The 16,085-nt window shown below is 32.0% G+C and overlaps 1 protein-coding gene across 34 annotated transcripts in view; it reads right to left on the minus strand.

Moving 5' to 3' along the window:
- Positions 1-16,085, minus strand: part of LOC139514704 (peripheral plasma membrane protein CASK-like) — a 181,863-nt gene that overhangs the window by 85,194 nt on the left and 80,584 nt on the right. For 22 of the 34 annotated variants that reach the window (XM_071304268.1, XM_071304270.1, XM_071304248.1 and 19 more), the window contains 2 exons: positions 15,805-15,895; positions 13,068-13,189 (listed from right to left, as the gene is read on the minus strand). In XM_071304268.1, the coding sequence (XP_071160369.1) occupies positions 13,068-13,189; positions 15,805-15,895 (213 nt within the window). The remainder of the gene's footprint in view (positions 1-13,067; positions 13,190-15,804; positions 15,896-16,085) is intronic. The other 12 variants (XM_071304269.1, XM_071304256.1, XM_071304264.1 and 9 more) reach the window with 1 other exon arrangement.

Below are 16,085 nucleotides of genomic sequence, written 5' to 3' on the forward strand. Positions count from 1 at the left end.
TTCAAGTTGATTGGACTTCAACTTCATCAAAAACTACCTCGACCAAAAACTTTAACCTGAAGGGTACAGACGGACAGACGAACGGAATACAATGCCCATATATGGCGTATAAAAAATTCTAATTCTAGTCGTGATTCTTTTCCAAATAAGGTTCATTTTGTTGATATATAAATAGAATGACAGTCTAAGTACTAAAGCACAGAAATGTAATTTCTAATGTCTAGGTGACATAATTAGTCTGTCACCAAGACACATTTAACTAAGTATTTAATAAAATTAGGAAATGTGGTATGATTGTCAATTAATGAGACAACTATCCAACAGAGACAAAATGACTCGTATTTCAGCAACTAAAGGTTGCAGTACAGCCTTAAACAATGAACAAACAGGTACTAATATAAGCAATAGTAACATTCTGCCCAAATTCTTAGTAATTCTGCATTTCAGTCAGTTTTGTTAAACTTACTCTGAAATTGCTCTGGAAAATCAGGTTGCATCAGGTGACAGTTCTTCATAAAAACAAGAATTTATCACTTTGAAGAAAATTTCAAAACTTCATACAAAACTTCAAATATACCTAACTGAAACCTGAGTCCATTGTCTTGTGAATATGATCTTAAATTGATGCTTTTTGATAAACTTTTGATACTAAATGTGATTTCAATAACAAAAGACAAAACATTGGGTCGTATTAAATCTATATTGACCAGAAAATAAGATTTGTTACAGTAACTCTTCTGATTTTGGCTTTATTATTCTGTCAATGAAAACAATTTCTGAATACAATTTAATTTAATAAACTAGTTTTTTCAAAGTTCCTTTTAAACAAAATTTTACTGAAATAACTAAATGCCCTTACCTTCTTTTTCTTAGGAAATGATATCTTAGGAAGCTTGACCTTCAGGGGAGATAATCTCATCACAAAGACACATTTTTTAAACACTTTTTTGACTTTCTTGAAGACCATCATCTTTAATTACTTGTAATTCGTTGAAGATACTGACTTGAAACACTGAATAATCTGTGAATTGTTTATCCTGTGTTACTTCAGATATTGATTATGTGACCCATCCAATCAATGGCCTTTGATCAAAGCAAGATCACTTCAAAACTTTTTTTTCTCAAAGTTCAATTCAATATAAAGTTTAAAATCTATGTTTTGTTCAAGTTTACTTTTTCAAAATATTTCACAATCCATAATTTATGGTTATATATTTTTTGTCTAACAATTGCTCCAAACTAAGTTAGTTTTGTTACATGTAATATTCCAGTGCCCAGAAAAGCTTATTATTTTTATGTTTTATAAATCTTATTGGATATAAATATATATTTTTCACAACAGAAGAATCTCTGAAATTTGTTGTTCTTGAGAGTGTATAATAATTCTACAAGCACCACTTAGAATCCAGCATTTAATTTGATCATAACCTGTCAATCTCCTATTTATAAAATGGTCCAATATATAATCGCATGTTATCAAAGCCTTCTTCAACTTTCAAAATATAATGTAACCTTCATTTCTGTCTATCCAACACCATTTTTTAAATTACATTAATTTTTTTTATTAGCAGACTAATTTGACAGTATTGATTCCCCGATACAGTTGATGTTAAGGAAAACTCCACGAAGCTGTTCTCTTAATGCCTGGAATCTCCTGGCTATTGGTTATCATTAAATAACCCAGAATCATCAAGCTTCAAAATTACTTTTTACATTAATAATTTTACTTCTCTCCATAGGGTTATAAGTTTTCTAATTTTGCCCAGCATATTTCTTGGAAAGCGCAAAGTTATAAATAATTTATAACAGTTCCAACACTCTGAGGTGTTGTTTGCAGGGTGGGAACGCTGTTAACCAGTTGAAATGTTACTAAGGGCTATAATTCTAGACAAAAACATATGGCTTTAATTACAAAACAAACAACTTCTATAACCTGCTATAATTATGAATAATTTATAGAAAATTCTGAATGGATATTTAGCCATTAAGGTCATATCTTAAGGATATACTTAGGTCAAGTTGAGGAATGGTTGTATGAAGTTGTTTGGACTCATTTGTTTTTTCCTACCAGTCAGGGTTAAATATTTTGGCCCATAACACCCATTTTTCTTTTCATACAAAACTTCAATAGCTCACGAAAGGTCATATCCCAAAATTTAAGCAGATTCTAGACTTGGATGGAGAGGTTGTCTCATTGGCATATATACCATATCTTCTTATATCTGTCTAGATTTCTTACCTTTGATTTGAGACCCAAATGATACCAATACAAATATAAGGTAAAAGTCTGAGTCAGGCATTATTTTAAAAAGGTCATAACCTATCAAAAGTCAACCAACAATGCCATGGCTAAAATGACCCCCCCCCCCCCCCTAACTTAGACTCTAAAAAGTCTATGTCGCTCACCTTGGTCTATGTGCATATTTGACAAAGAACACTCTCCTACATTGTAGACATGGATAGGATTCCTGACAAAAATCTGTTTTGTTGATCTTGGATTATTGATCACTATCCATGAAATCTGTTTAATTTTCATTATCTTCTTTAGTTTTTTGCTCAAAACACAAAAGAGGGTATAAAACCCCTTATATTAGGGCAATCACTCCTATAAAGAGTGACATTCTAAAAACTATATCGGCAAAATTTAACTTTTGAGTAGATCTTGCATTGCAGATCATTTTTGTGATTTAAAGTGTCTATTCTAACTTTTATCCTATAAGGCAAAATGCTAAAAAAATGTTAACAATCATCATGAAAGGGCAACAATTCTAATAAGGAGTTGAAGACAATTTCTGAATTTATAGAATATAAACTAAGTTAAATTGAGAATGGAAATAGGGAATGTGTTCTACTTTGTTCTAAATTGTTGACAAAAGTTTCTATAAATGTGAATCTTTTTTGTTACACTTTCTATCTGTCTAAGAGTGTTTCCTTCATCATTCTTGGTTCTAAGATTTTGACGTCACAATCTCATATATTATTACCTAATGTATTGTTACATAACTACAGCAAAATTTGCTGCTGATGTCTTTAAATTGACTATAAAACAAGAAAAACAGGATATCACTTAAAATAAACTGATGTATAACAGAAAACACTATAATTCCTAAAATATATTTACTAAAATCTTCCATCAAATGACTTGCAATGGTCTTACATAACAAAAAAACATACATAAAATATACAATTCTTAGGTCATCAAGTGTTACCATACTTATATGCCCACATTTCCTTATTCTTATAAGACTCACTAAACAACTTTTTACAATTCTGATAGCCTATGTAGATTTTACCAAAAACATTCTACTGTATGAAATGTATGATTGAGTCAATTTTACAAGAAAAGCTGCACTATAAAATATCAATGAATATGTTTGGATTGAAGGTAACCAATAACTATTACATAATTATCTATAAAAGAAACCAATACTGTTTTATGAGTACCAATCCTAATAATCTTCTAATATAAATTTACTGCTGCCAAGTATCAGATCAAATTACACCATGTTAATTCATTGTTCCAAATAATAGTTAATTTTCTGTGAAGTGATCCCTTAAAACAGCCTGACAATTGCCTCTTCCGTTAGAGCCTAGAAACCAAACTAAAATTCAATCACTCATACAATATAAGATCCATTTGTCTAGACCAGCCAGCCAATATCAAGACTAACATTTCCTTCAAGATGTCAAAAACCTGATTAATTTTCCCTCTAAAATTGTTCAATCGTAATTTATTCCAACACTCTGCGACAAGTCCAATTTCGTAAGAATATCTTCCCAAGAACTAATTCTTCACCTATCTATTTCGTTGGTGACATCTCCAATTTCTTTATCCTAAATAAACTATTAAATTTGGTATCATGAAAAGGTCAAAACTGCATAAAGTCTAATGATATCTGCAGAAGCTGGTGTTTCTATTAATCTTGATGTTTGCCAACGTGAAAGGAACACAGTTCTTATTTGTTTCTATGATTGGTTACAAGATGTTCCGCTGTGTGATATTTGTTTTAATGCAGATACGTTCAATATGCATGGTCAAAGAAGGGCATGTAAATACAATACTAAATAAATATAAGACATTTTTCAGAAAATCTGAGAGCAAATAACTGTTCTGTACTTTTATCTATGCAACCTTTGTTTTTCCATAAATTTAAATAAGGAGGAGAATCGAAGTAAAACAAAATAAGAGTGCTCTACTAACCATAAATGATCATAAATAAATTTATGTAAATAGTCCTAAACTTTACTTAAAAAGTAACACATCAACTTAACAATATTAAAAATCCATGAAAATGAGGTCCATATCATATAAATCAAGCCAGACAGACTTGAACCCATAAAGTAGACCAATCAATCCCTCATGGTATGGAAGAAACAGACCAAACTATGAAAATGTAAAAATAACCAAAGAACCATGAAAATGATGTCAAGGTCAGACAAAGCCTGCAAGACAGACAAGTAAATCTTACAATCAATCAATGCACCAAATAAAGTTATTCCCTAACTGGTTAACGAATTCTTTAAAATATGATCAACATTTGTGCTGCATGACAATCTTTATACACCATACCTTTCACTGAAATAAATTTAATTGTTTCAATGAAATTTTTCTTACAAGGTCTAAATTAAAAAGATTCAAGTTTGCACCCTATTTATATAGATATGGTAACCATGATAACCAGCAGAACAAAGTGATAACTAAACCGCTGGTTAACTCTGAACCGTTGGTTACCATGGTAACCGTACCTATATAAATAGGATGCCAACATCAATCCACCATTCTGCCTCTGATGAAGGTTCCTTTTGGACAGAAACTGGCCAGGCTATGAAACATCCCCAGGCATTATTAATCATGTATATTCTATATATTTTTTATACTTTCACAGTGAATCCTAATCTATACAAATGTTTTCAGGTTTTTTGTTGTGAAAACCAGTGCATTGTTTTCTATAATTTGCAAATATGCTTACAATATAAATACTCTCAAAAGTGCTGACTTCTTGTAAGTCTAAATTTAATTAACAACAACCATGAGGGTATCGAATAGTGACAACCATTGTCTTCTTTCCAGAAACTTTACAATATTACAGTAATAAATTATCACTAATATTGCAATATGTGCAGAATCCTAATAATTTATAACTTCCTTAATGTAAATTTATACCAATATGCGGACACACAAATGTAATTTATTTTTGCTGTGTTTACATCAGGGCATTCCCATATTTACTCAGACATATTATTCTACCAACAAAATATGATTTAATACAAAGTTTGGTCACATAGGTTTTAGTGCTCAAGCTTTTTCTCCCAAACATAACTATAAAACATTATCATGTCCAGTAAATAATAATTAAGCTTCACCAATCCATTAAACAAATACTTCCATGTATTATGGATTCAGAGACTGGTCAATGATCAACATGGCAATTAATTCTAAGAAGCATGTCAAACATACCACAGATAACCCTGTGCTCAATTCTATTATTTCTTACAACATGCAGCTATTAAAGTCACAAGGGTGCATCCATTTGTTTTAAGATTAACTAAAACATGACTATACTTTCGGTCAAATGAATAAATCCAAGGACAAAGAAATGGCAGCAGAGCCTTATATTAATGTTCAACAACTAAATTCAAAGTAAGGCAGCAGAGCCCTAAATATTTGATGAAATAACTATTGCTGTATTTATATCAGGGCATGCTCATATTTACTCAGACATACAGTTTAATTGAGATCTGGAGCTGGCATAACAGTAACACTCAAAAGTTTAATGAAAATATAAATATATATTTATAATCATGAGACCAATAACAGACATATTAGACTTCTTTCATAGTTAACTATTTATCTATTCAGGCTTGTAAGTTGTAAGTCCAAACAAGTGTCTACACTTAAATCTGATAATAATGGTCTTGATGATCATTACTAATCTGGGTAGACAGGAAGTGCTTACTCTCTTTAGGCACACAGTTTCACTACTTTTGGACATCATACGATTCCCTCAGTTTAATTTTATTTGTATCTTCTCACTGAATTTATTACATTAGAACATCAGTTAACTTGTCTCTTATTCTAAAGACTTTGTGTTGTGTTGCTAAGCAACAAAATTCATAAGCCATAATTGACAAACTCAACTTTCTAAGAAAAGGAAACCATTTAAGCTCCCACAAATAAAATCATGGAAAGCATCGTCCTATTAATTCTAACTTATTTTCCTACAGGATTCAATTTCTGTCCTCATCAGCTGTCTTCTACCTGAACACTAATTAAGGAAAGTCATTTACAGGTGAAAAACAAGGAAATCAATAGATTGTTATATTCTGTGATTATCCAGTTAATTCATATTAATGTTACTAGAAATTCAGTTATAACTAAAGAGTCTCAGCTAAATATTATCAATATCCCACAAAAAGTAATAAAACATAATAATTAATTTGGTTAAAAGCCGGGCCTGAATAATAACTTAATGAAAAAACAGAAGATGTTAGTAAAAGCCAAATAAGTGTTGACTGTGAACATAGTTAAACTTTTAGGTCATTGTGGCCTTGAATGTTTACCTTTATATTAAGGAAGGATCCCTTTTGTTTAGTTAAATGAAGAAACTTATACAGGATACAAATACTTCAAAGTCATGTGTGGCCTTGACCTTTCACTTTTTATTAAAGAGTGATCACTTTTGTTAAGTTAAATGAAAATACTTATACAGGATACAAATACTTCAAAGCCGTGTGTGGCCTTGACCTTTCACCTTTATATCAAAGAAGGATAACTTTTGTTTAGTTAAATTAAAATAGTTATACAGGATACAAATGTAGTCCAACAGCATCTAATCAAATATGATAAATTCGATGGGACTGTTTTTATCTGTTCTTTTATCTCCAGAATTAAGAAATAACTCATTTTCATCACATATACAGAGAAATCAATCATGACCAAGATTTATTCAGCATAAATTGGTGAACAACTTCCAATAATGTCACATAAAGGTCTAGTCAATTATGGTCAGTCTGACCACTGCCACTACCTCTGGCTTCTTAGATATAAATCATTTAGTGTGCTCAATGGGAGCAAGAAGATTATGGTTATACTTACTGTATATATCAATACTTAGCATGCAAATAAGCATTTATAGACTATTGCTTCGATGGAACATTTTTTTTATAACATTGTGTCTTGAATTCATTAGGAAGTCTCTTAATGTGCATCTTGTAACCATCCATAACTGAATAGGATTTTTTCTAATGTAAGCAGCATAACAGAGAAAATGACTTATTCTGAGTTTCACATGAGAGTTTACGGTTAAACTAACACATCAAGTGATATCAGGTTACAAGGTGGTTAGGTCCTGTACACAGTCAGGTTACAAGGTGGCTAGGTCATGTAAACAGTCAGGTTACAAGGTGACTAGGTCATGTAAACAGTCAGGTTACAAGGTGACTAGGTCATGTAAACAGTCAGGTTACAAGGTGGCTATGTCATGTAAACAGTCAGGTTACAAGGTGGCTAGGTCCTGTAAACAGTCAGGTTACAAGGTGGCTAGGTCCTGTAAACAGTCAGGTTACAAGGTGGCTAGGTCCTGTAAACAGTCAGGTTACAAGGTGACTAGGTCATGTAAACAGTCAGGATACAAGGTGGCTAGGTCATGTAAACAGTCAGGTTACAAGGTGGCTAGGTCCTGTAAACAGTCAGTTTACAAGGTGGTTAGGTCATGTAAACAGTCAGGTTACAAGGTGGCTAGGTCCTGTAAACAGTCAGGTTACAAGGTGGCTAGGTCATGTAAACAGTCAGGTTACAAGGTGGCTAGGTCATGTAAACAGTCAGGTTACAAGGTGGCTAGGTCCTGTAAACAGTCAGGTTAAAGGTGGCTAGGTCATGTAAACAGTCAGTTTACAAGGTGGTTAGGTCATGTAAACAGTCAGGTTACAAGGTGGCTAGGTCCTGTAAACAGTCAGGTTACAAGGTGGCTAGGTCATGTAAACAGTCAGGATACAAGGTGGCTAGGTCATGTAAACAGTCAGGTTACAAGGTGACTAGGTCATGTAAACAGTCAGGTTACAAAGTGACTAGGTCGTGTAAACAGTCAGGTTACAAGGTGACAAGGTCATGTAAACAGTCAGGATACAAGGTGGCTAGGTCATGTAAACAGTCAGGTTACAAGGTGACTAGGTCATGCAAACAGTCAGGTTACAAGGTGGCTAGGTCATGTCAACAGTCAGGTTACAAGATGGCTAGGTCATGTAAACAGTCAGGTTACAAGGTGGCTAGGTCATGTAAACAGTCAGGTTACAAGGTGACTAGGTCATGTAAACAGTCAGGTTACAAGGTGGCTAGGTCCTGTAAACAGTCAGGTTACAAGGTGGCTAGGTCATGTAAACAGTCAGGTTACAAGGTGGCTAGGTCCTGTAAACAGTCAGGTTACAAGGTGGTTAGGTCCTGTAAAAAGTCAGTTTACAAGGTGACTAGGTCATGTAAACAGTCAGGTTACAAGGTGACTAGGTCATGTAAACAGTCAGGTTACAAGGTGGCTAGGTCATGTAAACAGTCAGGTTACAAGGTGGCTAGGTCATGTAAACAGTCAGGTTACAAGGTGGCTAGGTCATTCATGTAAACAGTCTTTTCCTTTTTTAGTCATGGTCTTGTCAGTTTATTTTCCACTTATGAGTTTGAATATCCATTTTGTATTTTTTTGGCCAAATCTTTTAATCATAATTTGTATTTACATTTTTTCTCTCATCCCAGTAACAACCAACATATATGTAGCAAAATTATTTCTTTGATTTTCTAATTCTCATATTTTTTTAATGACAGTGTATCCCAAACTCTGTCTGACCGACAAAATGTCAGACAAAAAGTATTTCGGACTGACAGAAATATACAGATTTGTTAGTTGAATATATAGTGTTTTCGGCCAAACAAACCCTATAGCAAATTGGCACAGACTACAATGACCCAACAATTAGAAATATTGCTTGCATTCTACAAAAAATCTATATGAACAATTATCTAAAAAGAAAAGAAACCACACACTTTTGAAATTTTGTATAATGGCAGGTGAAATAAAAGAAATGATGGTGGTAAAACCATGTGACCATCTTTAAAGCCAGTTAAAGCAGCATTACCTAACTAACCACAATGTGCTGACTGGTTCTTAATGCCATTTCTACAATCAAATTATCCTGTAAACAAATTAAAGGACTGAATTTGGTTAAAATTAAAATCAAATTATGTTTAATATTCCAAAAAGCTTTTAGGATTCTACATGAATACACTTTAAGCAGTCTGTAACATTTTTACATTTATCTGAATTAATTGGGAAGTCAATCGGAAAGCTAAAGACGCCAAACCTTCTCATCAAAGAAAAGAGATGTCACCTTTACACTTCAACAGTAATTAGTCATCAGGATAAAATGATCAATTAAACCAGTCTAATCAGAGGTTTAAACAATCTCTACAACTAATTGATAAATTTCACAGATCGACTCATTTTTCAGTCTGGTACGCTTAGTTTATCTTTAAACATAAGATGTTTGTTTCAGTCCAGTATTACATCTTGTAATCTATGGTTCAGTGCCTTGATTTGGCATTTCCAATTTTCTTATAAACAATAATTATGGTCTATGGTATGGCGTTATTGTAATAAATTGTTTATTCTGCTGCTACTTATTTTAACACTCATTCTCTTGGGTTATCAAGAGCAGGTTTAGTTAGTATACAGAGCATATCATATATAAACAATATACTTTCAAATATTTATTCTCTAAATACATTTATGAACCAACAAGAAGAACAAAATCTATTTAGAAATTGCTTTTTTTGATGATTCACATCTCTTTGCTTTTTTTTATTAGAATATATTATAGCTAATTGCTTCCTATATAAACTATAAATTCTGCTACAGCTTTAATTTTCTTTGTGTGAAAAGATCATAATCCAAATCTCAACATAGTCATGATCAAACACACAATATCTTTTTTATTTCTCATATATACCTAGTCAATGACAACAGTTTTTTCTCTTCACAAGTGACCAAAATGACACAGAAATTAACAACTATAGATGACGGTACAGCCTTCAACAATGAGCAAAGACATGGATTTTGTCTTGGTCCTTAATCTTTGTGTCATTCTGGTTATTTTTCATTACTGTCTCAAACATTTTTTACCATAAATATCATTTGAGAAAAACATTTCTGTTTCAAGGTCTGTACATCACTCATTCAAACTGTTTTGTTAACTTTATAACAGCATCAAATATCAAGTCAATCCCAAAAGATCAGTCTTAATTCTTAATTTTAAAAGCTATACAACTAATTTACTTTTTTCTTCTGTTAATGCATAGCAAGTTTAATTTGCAAACAATTCCTACAAAGAATTGAAAAGAGCCACAACCATCTATCCTTGTCAATATTCAAATTAAAATCATTGATTTCTTCTCAACTCTTGACACCTTTAATCAACTTTGGCACTTTGGTATATTTTGCATTAATGAAATATTGTTATAAAATTGTATCTGTCCAAGATATGCTCACTCCTATCTGTTTTCTAATAATGCAGGTTTAATTTATATGTCAAATCATTAGTTTTTCACAAAACTTAAAACTTTACAACAAATTTAGTTTTCCCCATCTTTCTTTAGTTTCTTCTTTCCATACCATGTTTTTTCTCAAATGTTGAGTATAGCCACATGCAGTTTATAAACAATAAAGTATTGAAATATGGATAGATGTCTCATTGGCAATCATATCACATGTGAAAATAAGATGTGGTATGATTGTCAATAAGACAACCCCTCACCACACATTAAATGATGCAGAATCAAGCAACTACAAAAATTGTATTGGTGATTATTCAGCCTTCAACAATGAACAAAACCCATATTGTATAGCAAGCTATATAAAACCACAAAATGACATATGTAAAACTATTTAAACAAGAAAACTAACAGCCTGATATATGTACAAAATAACAAACAAATAACAATTAGGTGATACAGCAACAAACAACGACCACTGAATAACAGGCTCCAGACTTGGCACAGGCACATATCACCTTATTTTCATATTAAAAAAGAGAAAGATGATGGGAACCAGCTTACTTCATTTGACAACTACCAGGATATTTATTTTTAAAACAAAATATCACTAGGGAAAAAATTGGCCAATTAGTTTATGTAGTCTTTCACAAAATACTTAAATTTTGGGTAAAAGAAAATTATATGACCGATTGTATATGATTTTTTTGATGTCTGTGGGTTAAATAAGAGTCAGTAACCAACTGGCTATTGAGTAATACCTAAACATTTGCTAATAATGTCAGATGTCATATGTGGCATATGATCAGCTAACCCTTTGCATAGCACCTGAAAACATCCTCGGTTTCTGGTGAGTTCATGTGGCAGTTTAGAAATTAAAGAGAGCCTAAATTCTTCATTTTCCTTGAAAGGACCTTTTAAAGCTAGATGTGTTGTTTTGGGTTTTGCACATTGTTGAAGGCCTAACAGTGACTTATTGGGGTTAATTTCTGGGTAATTTGGTCTGTTATAGAGAGTTGTCTCATTGGCATCATACCACATGTTCATACTTTCAGATGTGATATGATTGCCAATGAGACATCTATCCATATTTCAATACTTTAATGTTAGTAAATTACATATGCTCTTTATTTGAATTCAAATCCTTTTTTTATACTAAAATCCCTAAAACATTTACAAAGCTAGGTGCTATAATTCAATGTGAGGGTTCTGGTTAAGATATAAAGAAGAGATGATTCAATAGTGTATCTTTAACTAAGAAATGAATAGTAATGTTCCAACAGAAACCTGTAATATATATTTGTAAACTAATCCAAGTTTCTATCATTGTCCCTTGCACTACTACCATTGAACTAAGAATAAATACATGTCACATGCTTCTCTCATTTCATTTATAGAAGTGCAAAGTCAAATGTGTATTTTACATATTGATTACCATAAAATATTACAGACTTTTATGTAAAATTATTACAAATAAAATGGTGCAATTTACTCATCAATAACATCCAACAAAATATGGGTGAATTCTTTATAGTTTTGTTTTGTTTTTTAACCAATTATGTTATGTATATAATGTTTACACATTGATGTGTATAGTGTAATGTTGTTTATCGCTATTTTGTGCATTTTTCCTTTGATCTTTTTTTGTGATAATTTTTCATATCATGCTTCTCACTTGAGATGGAAAATTATCGCTAGAAACTAAGCAGGCATGTGGCGTTGCTAACGAAATTGACATGAAATTGACAACGTCCTCATAGGTAAAATAGCGATAAACAGAATATCATTGGTCATCTCAACTCGATTGCCTTTCTCGCTTTTGCGTCCCGGCTCAAGCGAGAAAATCAATCTCGTTGAGATGATCAACGATAATCTATAATTATAATGGCTACAAAAGTAGTCTAGGGAACTCTCTATCAGAAAGTAAACAGAATCACTACTGTAAGTGCTTGTAACAAGTAGTAAAGGATAACGAATTATGCAAATCATTAAAGATCATTAAACACCAGTAATAGTAACAGATATTAGGAGAAAAGGGAGGCAATTCAAGGTTTCATTTTTGTTAATTTAATTAAATTTGACATTTTTAACACTATTTATTTGAGTTTCTGAAGCAAATGAAATATATTATCTTTTTCTGATCAGGGAAAAGGATACAAAGTAATCTTGAGAATATCAAAATTACTGTCATCTTTTATTACATTACTCAAATAATTATGAATATTGAAGTATCTAGCATCTGAATATTGAAGTATCTAGCATCTGAATATTGAAGTATCTAGCATCTGAATATGGAGTAGTGTTTGGATTCCATATGAAGTCATTTAGACTAAATAATGTGAATTGATATACGTTTTGTCAATACATAACAGGTAATTTCAAACTGAAAGTATTTCAATAGCAAATATCTTTACCAACCATCAGCATTGAAGGAACTGTCAACAGCAATTAAATGGCTGAAATAATTAAAACCATCAATCATCTATATAATATGGAATATTTCTACCACAATAATAATAGTGAAAGTACTTACATTTAATAAGGCATGTAGTTTGGTATCTTGGAAAACTTTTTCGATGAGGTCTTTTTCTTGTTCGGAACAATCTGTGAGACACTGTATCTCTTCTAATGAATCTAGCACCTGAGACACAGCTCCTTACACAAAATAAAACAGGACTCATTACATAATCACAGTATATCACACATCCAAGATACAATTTTTTAGGTAAAATAAGATTACTTGAGATAAAATTGAGAAAGGAAATGGGGAATGTGTCAGTGACGGATCCAGAACTTTTCATAAGGGGGGCCCACTGACTGACCTAAGGGGGGCCGCTCCAGTCATGCTTCAGTGATTCCCTATATTATCAACCAAATTTGTTTCCCACAAAAGGGAGGCCCGGGCTCCCAATGGCCCCCTGGATCTGCCTATGTGTGTCAAAGCAACAACAACCCGACCATAGAGCAGACAACAGCCGAAGGCCACCAATGGGTCTTCAATGTAGCGAGAAACTCCTGCACTTGTAGGCGTCCTTCAACTGGCCCGTTAAAAAATTTGTATACTAGTACAGTGATAATAAATGTCAAACTAAACTCCAAATTATACACAAGAAACTAAAATTAACTAGATGTGTTAAAGCGACACGAATGGCCCCGTCACAAAAAGTTGAAAAATATGCAATTTCAATAACACATGTTGACACAAACATGATGGTAGTCTTAAAATCTCAAAATCTGGATGGATACAGAAAAAAAGTCTAATCTGTGATTTTCAACAATTTTCAAAGTTGTAAACCGCGGAACAAAACTTAAACTTGATCTGTAACTCATCATGAGTAACACACATACCAAAAATTAGCCCAATATCTGAAAGCGTTTAGAAAAAAAGTCTGTATAACTGTGATTTTCAACAATTTATCAAAGTCCAAAGCCCCTAATTTCGGCAAAAATTAGTGGAGATGAACGAAACTTAAACTTGATCTGTAACTTTTCATGGTTAACTCACATACAATAAATCAGCCCAATATCTGAAGGCGTTTAGAAAAAAAACTCTGTATAATGGTTTGTTAAGGAATGACGGAATTTCGGAATACAGGACAAGGGTAAAACTATATGGCACCGACAACTTCGTTGCAGGCCATAAAAATCATACAAGACTTACAAAGGCCAGAGGCTCCTGACTTGGGACAGGGTCAAAATGGTTAAACATGTTTATGAGATCTCAACCCTCCCCCTATACCTATAGCCAATATAGAAAAGTAAACGCATAACAATACGCACATTAAAATTCAGTTCAAGAGAAGTCTGAGTCCGATGTGAGAAGATGTAACAAAAGAAAAGAAATAAAATGGCAATAATACATAAATAACAACAGACTACTAGCAGTTAACTGACATGCAAGCTCCAGACCTCAATTAAACTGATTGAAAGATTATGTCTTCATCATATGAATATCAGGCACAATCCCCCCTGTTAGGGGTTTAGTATCATACTATCATAAAATATATGAGAAGAACATAACCCATGTCATGCCAACAACTGCTTTTTAAATAAATGTGTTTAGTTCCTATGCAAAGACCCTATAAGTGAATCAATACTAAAGCCAAAATATGCATTCTTTAATGACCTGACAACAGTACGGTAACTATATCCCTTCTTAATAAGTCTGTTAAAAGGTTTTGTTAGCTTTTATGCAGGTTTCAACACCAAATAAAACAGGATTTTCTGTATGCCTATGAGCGTTTCCTTCCACAAAGACTTCAGCAAGTATGGCAGGACTTGGCTCCTCACAAACCATAGTGTATTGTAATTATAAGTTTACCATTATGACCAAGTAATTATTATTGTATCTTAAAGGCATATTTTATTTCATTACTATTACACTATAATTATTAGTATTAAAGAGTGTGTATATAAGTTTTATTATTTATGACTAGGTAATAATTGTTGTGTCAGGTATATTTAATTAATTATTATCAAGTAATAACTTTATAATAAAACATGAAGGGAGACTATCAGAAAATTTAAGCAAAAAAAGAATTTAAGTTATTTCCCTTTGACAGAGGATTTATATTGTATTTATATTTAAGCATCAGCTAAAAGTAAATTTACAAAAACAGAAAGGATGATAGACGATTTTATCAATTCTCAAATTTAAAACAATAGAATAAACCTATCAATTATGACAATACTAATTCGTTTTAGTTACAAATAATATTGTATTCAAAGTTTGAACTGTATGCTTAGTTTTTAACCCATAAAATAACTGCATTTATAACCTATTATTAAGTGAAGCTCAACACATTAAACGCATTTTTTTTAGCCTTGGAACATTTTAGTGTAATGCGAAAATGGAAACAAAATTGTTTATGCCACTTTTTCTAAATCAGACTGTACAACCGTCATGTATCATTTGTTCAAAACCAGATGGGTAGTGCCGATACTAACACACATTACTATTAACTTGTAGACCATTTAAGAGGAAATCTGTGTTTATTTTGTTTTATTATCTGCTTATTTAAACTTCTTGCATCAACTGAAGAATTGTTTTACATTTTTAGACTAAATATGTAGGAAGAATATTTTTCTTGTTTTTTATTTAAAAATGATCTTTTGTAAAAAAAAATAATTCTGCGTTGGTTTTATGTAAATACATACAAAGATTTAGAAGATTAGGTAAGAACATAATACTACCTTGAGTATAATATGGAAAAATAAATTGCTCATTAATAGATAAACAATAAAACATGCATGAAGATAAAAATATTTACCAGCTGAGGTTATATCATCCTCTGCCATATCTGGAGGATCGTTATAAAATGTGTTCCATTTAGAACTGGAAACAGCTGCCATTATAGCACCCTGAAATACAAACAAACTGGCATACAAACAACCAATTTACTCTGTAGTTCTATAAAAGGAAATCATTTAACACAAAAATGACTCATTCTGTTCAAATTTAGTAACAGGAAATTTTCTAAGAGATAAGAAAAACTATGTCAATATAAGTTAAAAATAGAAGTAAAAGGTAAATGATAATATTTTGAAGTTC

The sequence above is a fragment of the Mytilus edulis genome, chromosome 3 (genome assembly GCF_963676685.1).
Source record: "Mytilus edulis chromosome 3, xbMytEdul2.2, whole genome shotgun sequence".
NCBI classification, from domain to species: Eukaryota; Metazoa; Mollusca; class Bivalvia; order Mytilida; family Mytilidae; genus Mytilus; species Mytilus edulis.